At 44.6% G+C, this 17,008-nt stretch overlaps 1 protein-coding gene across 1 annotated transcript in view; it reads right to left on the reverse strand.

Annotated features, from left to right (window-relative positions):
• BAALC (BAALC binder of MAP3K1 and KLF4) overlaps positions 1-17,008 on the reverse strand; it is a 93,950-nt gene that overhangs the window by 27,731 nt on the left and 49,211 nt on the right. The window contains exon 2 of the mRNA XM_044294920.1: positions 206-369. Coding sequence (XP_044150855.1) covers positions 206-369 — 164 coding nt within the window. The remainder of the gene's footprint in view (positions 1-205; positions 370-17,008) is intronic.

The following is a 17,008-nucleotide window of genomic DNA, read 5'->3' on the forward strand; positions in this document are numbered from 1 at the left end:
AATACCAGGCTGTGCCTAGAGGGAAGAAAGGGTGCACCCTACTTTACTTCACAGGGAGCATTGAAGTGAGGATAGCCACTGTGAACCACTTCAACTCCTATCAGTCCCACAACTACCACTCCTAGCTCTTCCCTCGCAGGTCGTTGCACATTCCCTCATTTAAGCCTGCTGACATCAGACCCTGGCCACTCTTGTAGCATTGTACCTCGGTAGTCCTGCACACACTCTTCTGTTTTTGTGCCTTCGTTCCTGTGGAGTAGACTGTTGGCTTCCCACATTGTGTTCCTGAATTTGTTTTCTTGAGGGTTTCTTTGCCGGAGGATGAGACCGTAACACACGTCTGAGTTGACTTCCCATCTTCCATAATACCTGAAGAAAAAAAATATAAGTCACCGAATAAGTATCTATTCATGTAGCTAAGAAAAAAATTGACGCAATATAATAAGATTTAATTAAGAAAAATAGATGCAATTTAATAAGATTTATTTAAGAAAATATACGTAGACATAATACAATAAGACCACAAGGTAAATGGCCAGATGGTAGCATCAGTTCAGGTTGGTCTGGGGTTCTGCAGTATTACTAAACTATACATAAAACCTTTTTAATGTGCAATCAATTTTAAAGCTGATGGGCCGTATTGAAATTGGCTGGAAAGAATCACTTTGCTGCTGTGGATGCATGTACAGTATCATCAACATACTGAAAAGTGCCGCCAGCTGTCATGAGACAGAACGGACTCGTACTAGCAAAGTGTGAATAATCTAGCCAGTTGCTCAAATATCCCTGTGGACAATTTCTCTTTCTGTCCTTTGACCTCAGCAACATATCATGGCCTCGTTCACACTTCAGCGAATCACAGATCTGTTCTCCACGCACAGCACACGTAACCGCTCGACTTTTAATGTGTTTGTCCACATATCAGCGGTTTTCCACAGACTGTGGGTCAATGGAAAAATGAAGGATATGTGCACCATTTTGGCCCATCGAAGTCTATGGGTCTATGAAAAAACACTGACACAACATGTACAGGGCCTCTGGGTTCTGTAAATGATTTTTATGGACAGTTGGTAGGAGATGCTCTGGAAATTAATTTTTAGCCGAGCATTGTCCGTGGAATACGACTAACACATGGAGGGCAAAAAACGGACACACGGACCAAACACAGATTGTTCACGGACATCTTCACAGATGAAACATAGACATCAAACAGAAATGTGAACGAGGCCAACAGCAAAAGGTCAATGTGCTATACAACGCCATGAAAAATAAACATTTTCCGCACTAGGCCTCACGCACGTCTTTGGGGACATTTCAGTGCTAGAATATTAGTACAAATGAAGGTAATATGATGAAAAATGAAAGATTCGGCCAGAATATCAATGTTTTTCCAAGGTAAAACATCCAACAATCTCTGAAGCAAAGTAGTAAATCTGTAAAGCCTTAGGCTACATGCACACGAAAGTTGTTTGTTTCCCTGTCCGTTCCGTTTTTTTTGCGGATAGGATGCAGACCCATTCATTTCAATGGGTCTGCAAAAAATTCGGACAGCAAAAAAAAATAGAACATGTCCTATTCTTGTCCATTTTAGGCATTGTTACAATGGATCTGCAAAAAAAAAAAAAAAAGGATGGCATACGGATGTGATGCGGACCACAAAACACATACGATCGTGTGCATGTAGCCTTAATCACACGTCAGTGTTCTCCATCAGTGATTGATGGTCACAATCACTGATGGAAATCACTGATAAAATCACTGAAGTGTGAACTAGGCCAAAGGTATACTTAGACAGAAAGTAGTGCATGAAATCTGGTGTATACCAGCAATTTATAGCGAATGGTACAATGGAGACGTAACATGAAATGTAATAAATTGTAATTTACATCGTATTACGGTATTAAATGCTTTGGCAGGGCGTCCTCTCACAGTATTGGGGACCATGCGCGCGGCCGTATGGAGCTATAATATGGCCATATTTGTTCTATATTAAGTTACTATATGCCTCTATAATTGGCATGCCCCATAAGATGTCATGTTGCCTTAGCCGCCCCCTCTCCTGACATGTCTGTTTTGATAACTATTTGTATTCTCCATATAAAAACAATTCTGGAGCATCTATTCTAATGACTCTGTGATGTGCCATTCATTTATTATTCCTGCTAGAAGTTATGAATGCATCGCTAGCAGTTTGCAACAAAGTTCCACATGGGTGTAACCAGTTGGGGGGGGGGGTGTCCCTGCACAGTCTGACACAGATTGGATAGTGCAGGGACACACCCCCAACAGGTAACACCCTGTTGGATCATCATTGCAATCTACTGGCAATTAATTAATCAGGTTCTAGCAGGAAAAAAAGAGGAAGGGTCCAACATAGAGTCATACGGATAATTATAAGGGGGATGCAAGTAGTTGCTAAGACAGATATATCAGGAGAGGTGACGGGTAATCTTTAATGTATCTTGCAGGGTGTGAAGGCAGATTCTGTCTGAGAGAAGGGTGTCTGCTGTACAATGCTCTGCCTCTCCGTGCTTCTCAGTCATGTTTTGGATCTTCCTTCTCAAGCACCTAGAAATACAAATGTTGAGAGAAGGCTCCACCAAGATCTATTCACCAACCCAACGGTGGAGCAACAGTTTTATTTGCTGCTGTCATGCCCGGCAATTATGGAGGCCATACAGTTTTAAATACCTAGACACTTCAGTTTGGGTAAGCATTACAAGTGACTACATGCTCCATAGCACACCTACCATGTTTGTTGAATGCAGCAATTGTGCCCCACAGTGCCTCTATAACAGTGCCAACCCCAGCTCTAGTCAAAATACCTCCAGTGCCAATCAAAATGCTCCATTCACCCATTGTGCTCCAGTGCCAGTCATGCGGCTCCAAATGATATGCCACAGTGCTCTTAGTGCCATCCGCAATTCTCCAATTGCCTGTGTTGTAACCAACCAAGTGCAATTAAGTGCACTGAGGGTGGAGCCTAGACCCTCGGCGCACCTCATCTCTACAGCTTTCAAGTTCCCCTCTGTGCATAGAAGCCATATTTACAAAAAGAGCCAAAAGTGTTTTATTCTGGGAAGAAAGGGATGCAAATGAGCTCTTAACAAGCTCTGTCCCTGATGCCACCAGATGTAAGATCCTATAAGTCAATGTTCAACCCTTTAAACAGGCCTTGAGACATGACTTGGAAATTAAATAAGCCAGCATCTCATCTGCAGACAGATGCCGCAATAGATTTTCTAAAGAGAGATATCGTTGTAACAGCAGGATCGACCCTGACAGACAATATGCCTGGTTTCATTGGGTCGATTAGGCCATAAGTGTCTCAAAGCAAACCAAATAAATCTATTACATGCTTGAAGTAAGTAGATAATCCCATGTAATTATCATAAATAGAATTCCTGCAGTCAGTCCTATGTGATGGAGGACAGGGTTTAATGGCTGTTATGTCATTACTGGACAGAGATTTCCAGAAAAGAAAGAGTTAATAAAGTATCACCGGCGTCATAATGTAGTAGGATACAGTATATCACAAAGTGTACATGATGAATTAGCATTAAAAAAATTTGTGCAAAAAGGTAAAAGTGCTCTCTGGAACGGCCATGGATTATATAAATGTAGGCCACGTGCTGTCTATAGATGGGTGTCTAGTATGGTTGGTATGATCTAATTTACATTCTTTTTTCTCTACCTGGGTCACCAGCGGATGCGATCGCTTCCAGGCAGTGCCGCTAGCGTCCTATCTTCCTGGGGAGAAAGCCGAGCCTCTGAGTTCCGGAGTGCCGGCCAATCAGAGGGGTCCCCAAAATGCAAGTACATGCCCACCAATTGGTAAAATATATATAACTTTATTGGATGATTTAAAAGCAGTTAAAAAACCACATAAAGACTGAAGACATCACAAGAAAATATGAGGAAAAGTATCCACCCACAGCGCTTCATGATAAAACTAGTGAGAAGAAAAAAGGTCCATGATAAAATAAAAAAATAAAATAAAAATCAAGCAATAATATGATTGTAGTAAAGTTTATCATATGACATCATATGTGCATATAAACTGCTAGTGCAAATAAATAAAAAAAATTAAAATAAATGATTCTATAGTTATACGACCTGTGAAAGAGGAATACAAGAGGACCTCTAATCCAGTGATGTGAGGTTATTGCGTATCGCTGCCATAGATATTGTGCAGCTTCATCAGGGGTGAAGAATAGTGATCCCTTAAACAGCTAACATCTAATTGACAAAATAAAGTACATCTGTATCTAGACTTACATCATTCAATGTATGTGTGGCTTAAGCGTCCAGAAAGAGAGAACGCCATCACGTTCAGCGTGATGACATTACGTGGAACACGCGACTCCGTGCATCCCAAGTGACTAAAAGTGCTACCTATTTAACCGCCTCCGGACCGCCTAACGCAGGATCGCGGTCCGGAGGCGGCAGCGATACGCACAGTCACGCATATACGCGTCATCTCGCGAGACGCGAAATGACGCGCTTAGCCGACCCGCGCATGCGCATCGCGGGCCGGCAAAAGTTAGAGGGGGGTCACGTCACCAGCCTGCCAGCCAATGATCGTGGCTGGCAGGCTGGCGATTTTTAAAATCCCCATTTAGAAGCCAGTTAACACATCATATTAGTAAATATGATGTGATAAATGGCTTCCCTGCTCCTCTGCTGGTCCTTTTCGTCAGTTGGTCTCAGCAGAGGAGCAGGCATCACAGTGAGTAGCACCAAACACCACACATAGCCCCAGATCACCCCCTGCACCCCAATTAACCCCTTGATCACCCCTTCTTGCCCCTGTCAATCACTAGTGAAAGTGAAAAAAGTGATCAATGTAAACTGTCACTTTTCTTTTCCACTGGTATTGACTGTTAGGTTTTAGGTATAGTTTAGGCCCCTTGGTTAGGTAGTTAGCGATCAGTTAGCGCCCAGCCCACCGCACCGCAGTCCATTATTCGCTGATTAGCGTATCGCTAATCAGCATTTGTACTTTTATAGTATCTGGAAGTGATCAAAACTGATCACGGTCAGATCTATAATAGTATTAGTGTCACCTTAGCTCGCCCTCCACCCAAAACACAGTGTTTGCCCGATCAGGCCTGATCGGTCGCTTACACGTGCGTTCACCCACGCCCGCCCCGCCGCAGTGACAAAAAAGAATTTTTTTTGATCACTGCACAATCACTTTACAAGCGCTGCGGCGATAAAAAAAAAATCAGTTTTGATATTTTTTATCAACCGCAGCGGCCTCCGGTACTTCGCTAGCCTCCCATTTGTAACAGGCTTGCTTTTTTTCTTGGGTAGTCTCAGGGAATACCTCTAAATTTAGTAGCCCAAATGTCAAACAGGGGGTATTCTTCTGAAGAGGCCTACAGGCTTCTGACCCAGTCGGATGAGGAATGGGAACCCTCATCTGATGAATCTAGCGGGTCAGAATATGAACCTGTAGAAAGCAGTGGCTCTCTGACCCAAAGTTCGGACGAGGAGGTTGAGGTCCCTGATACCACCAGGCGTACCCGGCCCAGTGTCGCTAGACCACAGGTTGCGCAGGATCCGCTTCAAGGGCAGCAGAGTGGCGCTGTCGGATTACGTGGTGAGGCATACACCAACAGCGCAGCCCTCCCTGGACCTAGTACCAGCAATGCCGCACAACATGGTGAAGTGGCGAGCACCAGAAGGGCAGTTGAAGCTGGTACGGTGGCACGTGCAGTAGTTACCCCGTCGCAGCCACCGCACAGACAGGCCCGTAGACCCCCTAGAATCCCTGAGGTGCTGGCAAATCCTGATTGGCAGTCCCCAACTTCAGCCGCACCATTAGTTCCCCCTTTCACCGCCCAGTCTGGAGTTCGGGTTGAGACAGCTCAGATCGGTTCGGCCCTGGGATTTTTTGAGCTGTTTTTGACTGCGGAGCTCTTGGACTTAGTTGTGGAAGAAACAAACCGGTATGCCACTCAATTTATATCCGCCAACCCGGGAAGCTTTTATGCCCAGCCTTTCCGGTGGAAACCAGTCCAAGTTTCCGAATTAATTTTTTTTCTGGGCCTTCTCCTCAACATGGGTCTAACCAAAAAGCATGAATTGCGGTCATATTGGTCCACGAACCCAATTCATCACATGCCCATGTTCTCTGCTGCCATGTCCAGGGCACGATTTGAGGCCATCCTGCGTTTCCTGCACTTTAGTGATAACAACACCTCCCGTCCCAGAGGCCACCCAGCTTTTGACCGGCTCCACAAAATTCGGCCCCTCATAGACCACTTCAACCAGAAATTTGCAGATTTGTATACCCCTGAGCAAAACATCTGCGTAGACGAGTACCTTATACATTTTACCGGGCGCCTTGGCTTCAAACAATACATCCCAAGCAAGCGCGCCCGGTATGGGGTCAAATTGTATAAGCTCTGTGAAAGGGCCACAGGCTATACCCACAAATTTCGGATCTATGAGGGAAAAGATCAGACCCTGGAGCCGGTCGGTTGCCCTGACTACCTGGGGAGCAGTGGGAAGACAGTCTGGGACTTGGTGTCACCCTTATTTGGCAAGGGGTACCATCTTTATGTGGACAATTTCTACACAAGTGTGGCCCTCTTCAGGCATTTGTTTCTAGAACAGATTGGCTGCTGTGGCTTTCCCCAACGGCTCGTTTCCACCCGTCTTGCAAGGGGGGAGAGGGCTGCCTTGTGTAACGAAGAACTGCTTGCGGTGAAATGGAGAGACAAGCGTGACGTTTACATGCTCTTCTCCATTCACGCTGACACGACAATCCAAATTGAGTGAGCAACCAGTGTCATTGAAAAGCCCCTTTGCGTCCACGACTATAATTTGCTCATGGGAGGGGTGGACTTCAATGACCAGATGTTGTCTCCGTATTTAGTTTCCCGACGCACCAGACGCTGGTATAAGAAGGTGTCTGTATATTTAATTCAATTGGCTCTGTATAATAGTTTTGTTCTCTACAGTAAGGCTGGGAGAACACGATCCTTCCTCAAATTTCAGGAAGAGATCATCGAGAACCTCTTGTATCCAGGAGGTTCCGAGGCCCCATCCACCAGTGTAGTTAGCCGTCTACACAAGCGACATTTCCCCAGTGTCGTTCCTGGTTTCTCAACCCAACCGTCACCCCGAAAAAGATGTCGTGTCTGTAGCAGGAGTGGAATAAGGCGTGACACCCGCTATTTATGTCCTGACTGCCCTGTCCACCCTGCCCTATGCTTTGGAGAGTGTTTCCGGAAGTACCACACACAGGTACACTTAGCATAGGGATCTCTCTCAGGACAGGCACACAGGGCTATTAGGGCCCATTCACACACAGCTGCTGCAAACCTCTCCTTTTACCTGGGACAAAGTGCATAACGCACTTCGCCACATCTTTGGGCGATTTGAGCTTTGCACATTGCACCATGGGGAAGGAGAGGTTTGTCCTATAAAGGTAAAAAAAAACAAAAAAAAAAACACCAGAAAGCAAAAAAGTTAACGTTCAGTTTCAAAAGTTAAATAAAGTTTATATGTTCTGTTCTAAAGTTATTATAAAGTTAATAAAATTTATTGCGTTGCGGCCTGGTTTTTTCTTTTTTGTTTTGTTTTTTATACCTTCCAGGTGGACCAACCGATCGACCAGCTGCAGCACTGATGTGCATTCTGACAGAAGCATTGCGCTGCTGTCAGATTACACACGTCGGTGTATGCGGCTCTGCAAGACGAGATTTCACCCCAAGGTATTCGCTGAGGGGCATATTGAGTCCATAAAAGATTGAAATTTTGGTCTCAAGTTAGCGGAAAGGGAGATTTTGCGAGAAAAAAACAAAAAATAATAAATTTCCGCTAACTTGTGCCAAAATAATTTTTTTTCTAGGAACTCGGCATGCCCCTCATTGAATACCTTGGGGTGTCTTCTTTCCAAAATGGGGTCATGTGGGGTATTTATACTGCCCTGGCTTTTTAGGGGCCCTAAAGCGTGAGAAGAAGTCTGGGATCCAAATGTCTAAAAATGCCCTCCTAAAAGGCCCCTTTGCGCCCCTAGTCTGCAAAAAAGTGTCACACATGTGGTATCGCCGTACTCAGGAGAAGTTGGGGAATGTGTTTTGGGGTGTCATTTTACATATACCCATGCTGGGTGAGAGAAATATCTTGGTCAAATGCCAACTTTGTATAAAAAAATGGGAAAAGTTGACTTTTGCTGAGATATTTATCTCACCCAGCATGGGTATATGTAAAATGACACCCCAAAACACATTGCCCAACTTCTCCTGAGTACGGCAATACCACATGTGTGACACTTTTTTGCAGCCTAGGTGGGGAAAGGGGCACACATTCCAAAGAGCACCTTTCGGATTTCACAGGGCATTTTTTACAGATTTTCATTTCAAACTACTTAGCAAGCATTTGGGCCCCTAAAATGCCAGGGCAGTATAACTACCCCACAAGTGACCCCATTTTGGAAAGAAGACACCCCAAGGTATTCCGTGAGGGGCATGGCAAGTTCCTTGAATTTTTTTATTTTTTGTCACAAGTTAGTGGAATATGAGAGTTTGTAAGAAAAAAATAAAATAAAAGAAATCATCATTTTCCGCTAACTTGTGACAAAAAATAAAAAGTTCTATGAACTCACTATGCCCATCAGTGAATACCTTAGGCTGTCTACTTTCCGAAATGGGGTCATTTGTGGGGTCTTTGTACTGTCTGGGCATTGTAGAACCTCAGGAAACATGACAGGTGCTCAGAAAGTCAGAGCTGCTTCAAAAAGCGGAAATTCACATTTTTGTACCATAGTTTGTAAACGCTATAACTTTTACCCAAACCATTTCTTTTTTTACCCAAACATTTTTTTTTTATCAAAGACATGTAGAATAATAAATTTAGCGAAAAATTTATATATGGATGTTGTTTTTTTTGCAAAATTTTACAACTGAAAGTGAAAAATTTCATTTTTTTTCAAAAAAATCGTTAAATTTCGATTAATAACAAAAAAAGTTAAAATGTCAGCAGCAATGAAATACCACCAAATGAAAGCTCTATTAGTGAGAAGAAAAGGAGGTAAAATTCATTTGGGTGGTAAGTTGCATGACCGAGCAATAAACGGTGAAAGTAGTGTAGTGCAGAAGTGTAAAAAGTGGCCTGGTCATTAAGGGTGTTTCAGCTAGGGGGGCTGAGGTGGTTAAACAGGCCACTGCTAGCCACAATTGGCTGTGATTTACTTTTTCTGCCACACTTGGATTTGCTCTTAGTTGCTTATTCTGCTGATTTCTTGCCTGGAACTTAAACCCTGCCTTTTGCATTGTGATTTAGACCTTGATATGACTTCACGGTGTTGACCCGGTTTGTTATCGTATTTGCTCTTGCCTTCTGCTTTGGCATTGTTTGTCTCTCCTGGCTTTGACTTGGTCCGTTAGTTACTGTTTTTGCCTCACCATTACTTATCTAGTATTCCTTGTGCCTGTCTGTCACTACATTTATGATTTTCTCCTTGATATTTTCCCGGCTACGCCTCTGCACCTAGTCAGGAAGGGACTGTCGTCCAGTTGTGGGCCGTCATTTAGGACAGATCATGCAAGCAGGTAAGGACAGTGGGGCAGGTGGAGTTCAGGGCTTCACCGTTTCCTACAGTGACAGGAACATTGCCTGAAAAATAAGGGGGTAATTTGATATCCAGAAATACGCCCCTATATTAGGTGTATTTCTGGCGCAGATTGTGGCACAACTGTTAGTTTGGCTGCAATCAGCGACTTTTCCCCGCTGAGCTCTAAAAAAGTGGGCGTGGTGTGGCCAGGGAAAGGGACGGGCCGGCAGGCCGTCTCATTCATCGTTCTCTATGCCTGTTTTAGGCATAGAAAACGTCTAACTATAAGACAGCTACGTTTAGACTGGCGCAGGATGCGCTGAAGTTATGTAGAGGCCTGCTCCTCTTTATAACTTTGGCGGATCCACAGTCAGATATAGGGGTTATTAAGACCGGCGTCTAAAATGCCAGTCTTAATAATTAACCCCTTAAGTCTTCATACACTACTGTGTCTCTTCAATGGGAATCTGCATCTGAGGAATCTCATTCAGCCAACCAGTAGCCCGCTCTGTACTGATGAGGGGCAAAGACCCCGAAACAGCTGTCTAGGTGTCTACAGTTTGGCTGGTATGAGTTAATTTGCATTTCTGTGGATAACTGCAATAATCTTTATTAAAAAGATTTAATTAGCTTTTTTTCTGATTTTCCTGTCTTAATGATCACTAAGTCCTAATGAATCGAGCATTGTGTTAGCAGATGAAACATGCATTTCTCGGAATACGTGACAGGTAGGCTATAACGAATGCAGCCTCACACAATGAAGCAGATGAAAGGAATGCTATTTTAAAGACTGAAGCCATCTGTGCTGTAAAATCTTTGATTAGCTACATATACTTCTGCAGACATATGGCTGAGCAGATACGTCTGCTTCCCCATCTTATGTGACGGTATGACTGTTGTGGCAATAGATTCTTAATTTGACAAAATGAATCTTAAACCTCAACAACATACTTGTACATTTAACTAAATATTGTGTAACTGCACAATGTGTTCTAGGTCTAAGGCTCCGATAATTTCTACATGGTAATATAACCAAGCAGAAAATTAGCAGTGGGGTCACTCATAAGCTGATGGTGCGAAGAAAATGAGCGTGGAGGCCACAAATATCAGCACTGGGGTTTATAACAGTATAATCTCCAGCCTACTTCGAGCTGACCCATGTGTCCAAGTCTTTTCAGGCCTCATTCACACGACCGTTGTGTGTATCCGTGGCCGTTGTGCCGTTTTCAGTTTTTTTTCATGGACCCATTGACTTTCAATGGGTCCGTGGAAAAATCGGAAAATGCACCGTTTTGCAGCCGAGGCCATGATCCGTGTATAGACCTGTCCTATTTTTTTGACGGACAACGGTTCACGGACCCATTCAAGTCAATGGGTCCGTGAAAGAACACGGATGCACACAAGATTGGCATCCGTGTCCGTGATCCGTGGCCGTAGGTTACTTTCATACAGACGGATCCGAAGATCCGTCTGCATAAAAGCTTTTTCAGATCTAAGTTTTCACTTCGTGAAAACTCATATCCGACAGTATATTCTAACACAGAAGCGTTCCCATGGTGATGGGGACGCTTCTAGTTAGAATACACTACAAACTTTGTACAAGACTGCCCCCTGCTGCCTGGCAGCACCCAATCTCTTACAGGGGGATATGATAGCACAATTAACCCCTCAGGTGCGGCACCTGAAGGGGTTAATTGTACTATCATATCCCCCTGTAAGAGATCAGGGCTGCCAGGCAGCAGGGGGCAGACCCCCCCCCTCCCCAGTTTGAATATCGTTGGTGGCACAGTGTGCGCCCCCCATCGGGCCCCCCTTCCTCCCTCTAGTGTAATAAATCGTTAGTGGCACAGTGTGCGCCCCCCATCGGGCCCCCCCTTCCTCCCTCTATTGTTATAAATCGTTGGTGGCACAGTGTGCGCCCCCCCCATCGGACCCCCCTTCCTCCCTCTATTGTTATAAATCGTTGGTGGCACAGTGTGCGCCCCCCCCCTTCCTCCGTCTATTGTTAGTGGCAGCGGAGTTCCGATCGGAGTCCCAGTTTAATCGCTGGGGCTCCGATCGGTAACCATGGCAACCAGGAAGCTACTGCAGCCCTGGTTGCCATGGTTACTTAGCAATAGTACAACAGTAGAAGATTCATACTTACCTGCTTGCTGCTGCGATGTCTGTGACCGGCCGGGAGCTCCTCCTACTAGTAAGTGACAGTTCTTTAGCAATGCGCCGCACAGACCTGTCACTTACCAGTAGGTGGAGCTCCCGGCCGGACACAGACATCGCAGCAGCAAGCAGGTAACTATGAATCTTCTACTATTGTACTATTGCTAAGTAACCATGGTAACCAGGACTGCAGTAGCGTCCTGGTTGCCATGGTTACCGATCGGAGCCCCAGCGATTAAACTGGGACTCCGATCGGAACTCCGCTGCCACCAATGATCGGGGGGGGGGGGGAGATGGGAGGCCGCACACTGTGCCACCAATGTTGTTACTGCTATAGAGGGAGGGGGGCCGATGGGGGGCGCACACTGTGCCACCAACGATTTATAACAATAGAGGGAGGAAGGGGGGGCCCGATGGGGGGCGCACACTGTGCCACCAACGATTTATTACACTAGAGGGAGGAAGAGGGGTCCGATGGGGGGCGCACAGGGGGCGCACACTGTGCCACCAACGATATTCAAACTGGGGAGGGGGGGGTCTGCCCCCTGCTGCCTGGCAGCCCTGATCTCTTACAGGGGGATATGATAGTACAATTAACCCCTTCAGGTGCCGCACCTGAGGAGTTAATTGTGCTATCATATCCCCCTGTAAGAGATCGGGTGCTGCCAGGCAGCAGGGGGCAGTCTTGTACAAAGTTTGTAGTGTATTCTAACTAAAAGCGTCCCCATCACCATGGGAACGCCTCTGTGTTAGAATATACTGTCGGATCTGAGTTTCACGAAGTAGCTCATATCCGACAGTATATTCTAACATAGAGGCGTTCCCATGGTGATGGGGACGCTTCAAGTTAAAATATACCATCGGATTGGAGAAAACTCCAATCCGATGGTATAAAAGAACTCCAGACTTTACATTGAAAGTCAATGGGGACGGATCCGTTTGAAATGGCACCATATTGTGTCAACATCAAACGGATCCGTCCCCATTGACTTGCATTGTAAATTAGGATGGATCCGTTTGGCTCCGCACGGCCAGGCGGACACCAAAACAACTTTTTTTTCATGTCCGTGGATCCTCCAAAAATCAAGGAAGACCCACGGACGAAAAAACGGTCACGGATCACGGACCCACGGACCCCGTTTTTGCGGACCGTGAAAATAAACTGTCGTGTGCAGGAGGCCTAATTAGCAGGATCCTACACAGCCTAAGTTTATTTTGTAGGCCCAGAGCCAGGATTAAAAAGATGTGGCTGCTTGCTTCCAAAAAGAGCACCACATCCAGGGTTGCCAAGCATTTTTATTTTTTAGGACAACTTATCGCAAAATCACGGAAAGCCAAAAAATTGGGAAAACCATAATGAAGGATTATAAGTAATAAATGTCTATAGCTCGATAGTGATAACACCTCATTATCAGCATTTACTGTGAGCTGTAAAATGCTGATAATTACCACCAAAATGATCTAATCAAGTGCCACCAGCCTAAAAAAAATCGTGGACACAAATAGTCACCTATTTTTACGGACTAGAAAAACGAAGGGCAGGAGCAGCACTCAAATCGACCTCTCCAGAGCTATACAGATGCGTCAGCCAAGCCGAAGACCCCAGATCCAGGGTGGTCAAATTGAAGGCAGTAGAAAACGAGGGCTACAGCAGCATCTCCTATTTTTACGGACTGTCCAGAAGTTTCTGGACGGTTGGCAACCCTGACTACACCATGGGTCTAGTATTGTAGCTCATGGCTGGGATGCAATACTACACACAACCTTTGGAGGGCACAAAAATGTCCCTTTAACATCCTAAAAAAAAAAAATGTTCTACGCAGATTACTACCTATTGGTCTACTATTCATTCTCTAGGTCAAGCACTGTTCTCTCCCAGACTCACCATATGAATTATTACCTGTGACCACGACAGTGAGGTCTGTCAAGAGAAGAGACCCTGTAATCACTGAAACAGGAAGTGATGTCATTTGATTGATAGATGCAGATAGGCAGCCATTGTTTGGTAAAGAAGGGGGTGTTATACAAGAAAATTACTGCAATCATGTTATATGGCACCTACACACGGTAAGTCAGATTTTGTTTTGGCGGTGAACTTTACAGGGAACTTCTATAGGCAGCAAATTATAGAGCAGGAGGAGGTGAACAGATTGATATATAATTGAATAGGAAAAGTTCCAGAATAATTTCTATTTTATTCATTTAAATATTTGCTCAGTGTGAGCTTAGGAGTCCAGTGGGAGGTCTTACGCCATAATTGACAAATGTGTGTATAAATAGATGGTTGTCAATATCCAAGTAGGGCCGCGCACTGGACTCCCAATGAGCATAAATTTAAATGAATAAAGTTATACTGGAACTTTTCTTTAAATAGTAAACCTAGGAAAAAATATGGAAAGTCCCATTATGTTAACACATCAGAGTTTTCTCATGTGAGTTTAGAGGCTACTGTTTTCATCATTAAACTTTTTGAAAACACATCAGGGTTAAAATCTTGTACATTTCTGAGATGGGTGTGGAACCACTGCGCCAACTGACCAGTTTGACTTTGGACTAGTCCTAAGGGTGTTATCCTGGCAGTCCCCTGGTATTCACCCCTTAACCCTTGTACAGGGATCTAGTCTTTGCTGCAGAGTAGCCACCAAGCTGCTTCCTCTTGGAGTAGACCTGGGGTAATTGGCAGCTGACCCACTTGGGTCAGAGACACAGGTGCAAGGCACCAAGAGGGTTAGGCAATACTCTTAGTCAGGGAACAAGTAGAGGTCAGGGCCGGCAGTGGTCATGCAAATCCATAGAACAAGTCTGTGGTCAAGGCAGGCAGCAAGGTTCAGTACGGTAAACAGGCTAAGGTCAGGACTTGCAGCGGAGGGTCAGAGTCATAAAACAGGAAGTGGTCAGTATGTGGGCAGACAGCAGTAAAACACTCCTAAACTGTTCACTAGAACTAGGGAACCTAAAGCTCAGGAACCTTTGGATGCGGAAAGTCACCTAAAATACCAATAGATTGCCAGCCATTGGCTAGTGAAGATAGGGACATGTGCTCTCTGACACTTTAAGAGCTGGAGAGCATGCACACCCTAGAGACAGACTAGGAGTGCTTTATAGAAGAGAGCAAGCCATGGCTTGCATTAACCACAAGGGACGCTGTTTGAAAAGATCAAATATAGATTATACAATAATAAAAAATAGGATAAAAGAAATATAGTCGAGTACGAAAAGAAGTTTCACAAAATACATCAGCTGTGAAGAAAATGTTGACCAAAGAATTCTATTAAGAATATTTTAGAACCTGAAAATGTCTTGTGCTGTAAATGTGCTGGCGGAGAACATGAAAGTAACAAGATTTAAAAGAATATGTGGTAAAATGTGATAACTACATGACAACTCTGTGATTCTGTAATCACAAGATGGTGCTGAGCAGGCACCGAGTGGAACACCGCAAAACCACTTACTAATAGGAATGCTGTATGCTTCAAGAGGTTTTACATTAAATAATCATATGGAGCAGATATTCATTGATGACTATTGATAGTCTGACATGCTAACTCAATATTATAGTATGTCTGGTTGTAGGACCTGAACCCAAAATGACTGTTGTACCCACAGATATTGAATAAAGCTACAAACACACGACCATAGTGTTTTGCGGATCCGAAACACAGATACTGGGCCGTGTGCGTTCTGCAGACTGCGGGGCCACAGAACAACGGATGCAGACAGCACATGGTGTGTTGTTCGCACCTTTTGCGGCCCCATTGAAATGAATGGTTCTGCCCCGTTCTTCAAAATTGCGTAACGGATGTGGACTCATTCATACGGTCGTGTGAATGTAGCCGAAGGCTGCGTTTACTAGTGATGGACGAACATCGGCAGGGACGATTTGCGAATGCGATCGCGCGAACGCGATCAAATGTTCGCAAACCGCAATTTTGCTGCGGGCCTCATTCACTTTAATGGCAGGCGAACCTTAAAAACCTTCAGGTCATATTTTCAGCCACCAAATACTTACTAGAAGTGCACAAACCGTCCCACAGCATGGACAGTGACATACCAGAGAGGGATCAAAGGCAAAAATTCCCACAAAAAATATGTATTTTAATCAGGGGCCATTTTTATGCGTCTTAAAGGGAAACTCTCAAAAAATGTGCCCTGCTGGAGACTAGAAATTTTTTATTTTAGGCCACGGGAGTACAAGCCCCAAACATTAGGCATTCACCGGACAGAAAACATCAAGTGATTTTGTGGCTGGAGGTATTAAACGGTCATTGGATATCAATTTTACTGCAGGCCAGTGGACTACAGGCCCCAAAAATTATTAATTCACCGTACAGAAAAAGATCAAGTCATAATGTGTCTGGAGGTACATTAGGCGGTCACCGTAAAACAATTTTACTGTCGGCCAGTTACATTATAGGCCCCAAAAATGATGCATTCACCGTACAGAAAAGATCAAGTGATTGTGGCTGGAGGTACATTAGGCGGTCACTGTATAACAATTTTACTGTTGACCAGTTAGATTACAGGCCCCAAAAATTATGCATTCACAGTACAGAAAAGATCAAGTGATTATGTGGCTGGAGGAATATTAGACGGTCATTGGATATCAATTTTACTGCAGGCCAGTGGAGTACAGGCCCCAAACATTAGGCATTCACCAGACAGAAAGCATCAACTGATTATGTGGCTGGAGGTATATTAGATGGTCATTGGATATAAATTTTACTGCAGGCCAGTACAAATACATATGTTTAAAAGAACTAAAAAAATTATATTGGATTAAAAACATGGCTAACGAAATCCCTCCTCTTGAAAAAAAAAACGATGGTAATAGGTGAAATTCAATTAAACATGGTGGTCACAGGTGTTGAATTGCTCCGAGATCCATGCCTCATTCATTTTTAGAAATGTGAGGTAGTCCACACTGTTGTGAGCTAGGCGAGTGCACTTATAGGTCAAGATCTCCCCTGCTGCGCTGAACGTCCTTTCGGACAGGACACTGGACGTTAGGCAAGCCAAGAGTTCCATGGTAAATTGTGCCAGGTCTGGCCACAGGTCAAGCCTGCACACCCAGTAGTCAAGGCGTTCCTCGCTTCTTAGAGCGTCCACATCGGCCGTTAACCCGATGTAGTCGGACACCTGTCGGTCTAGGCGTTCCCTGAGGCAGGATCCAGAGGGCGGCTGTTGATGGGTTGTCTGCAAGAATGATCTCATATCCGAAGTGACCAACACATCTTCAAACCGCCCTCTTCTTGCACGCGCGGTAGGATTGGTACCCGCAACTGT

The sequence above is a fragment of the Bufo gargarizans genome, chromosome 5 (genome assembly GCF_014858855.1).
Source record: "Bufo gargarizans isolate SCDJY-AF-19 chromosome 5, ASM1485885v1, whole genome shotgun sequence".
NCBI classification, from domain to species: domain Eukaryota; kingdom Metazoa; phylum Chordata; class Amphibia; order Anura; family Bufonidae; genus Bufo; species Bufo gargarizans.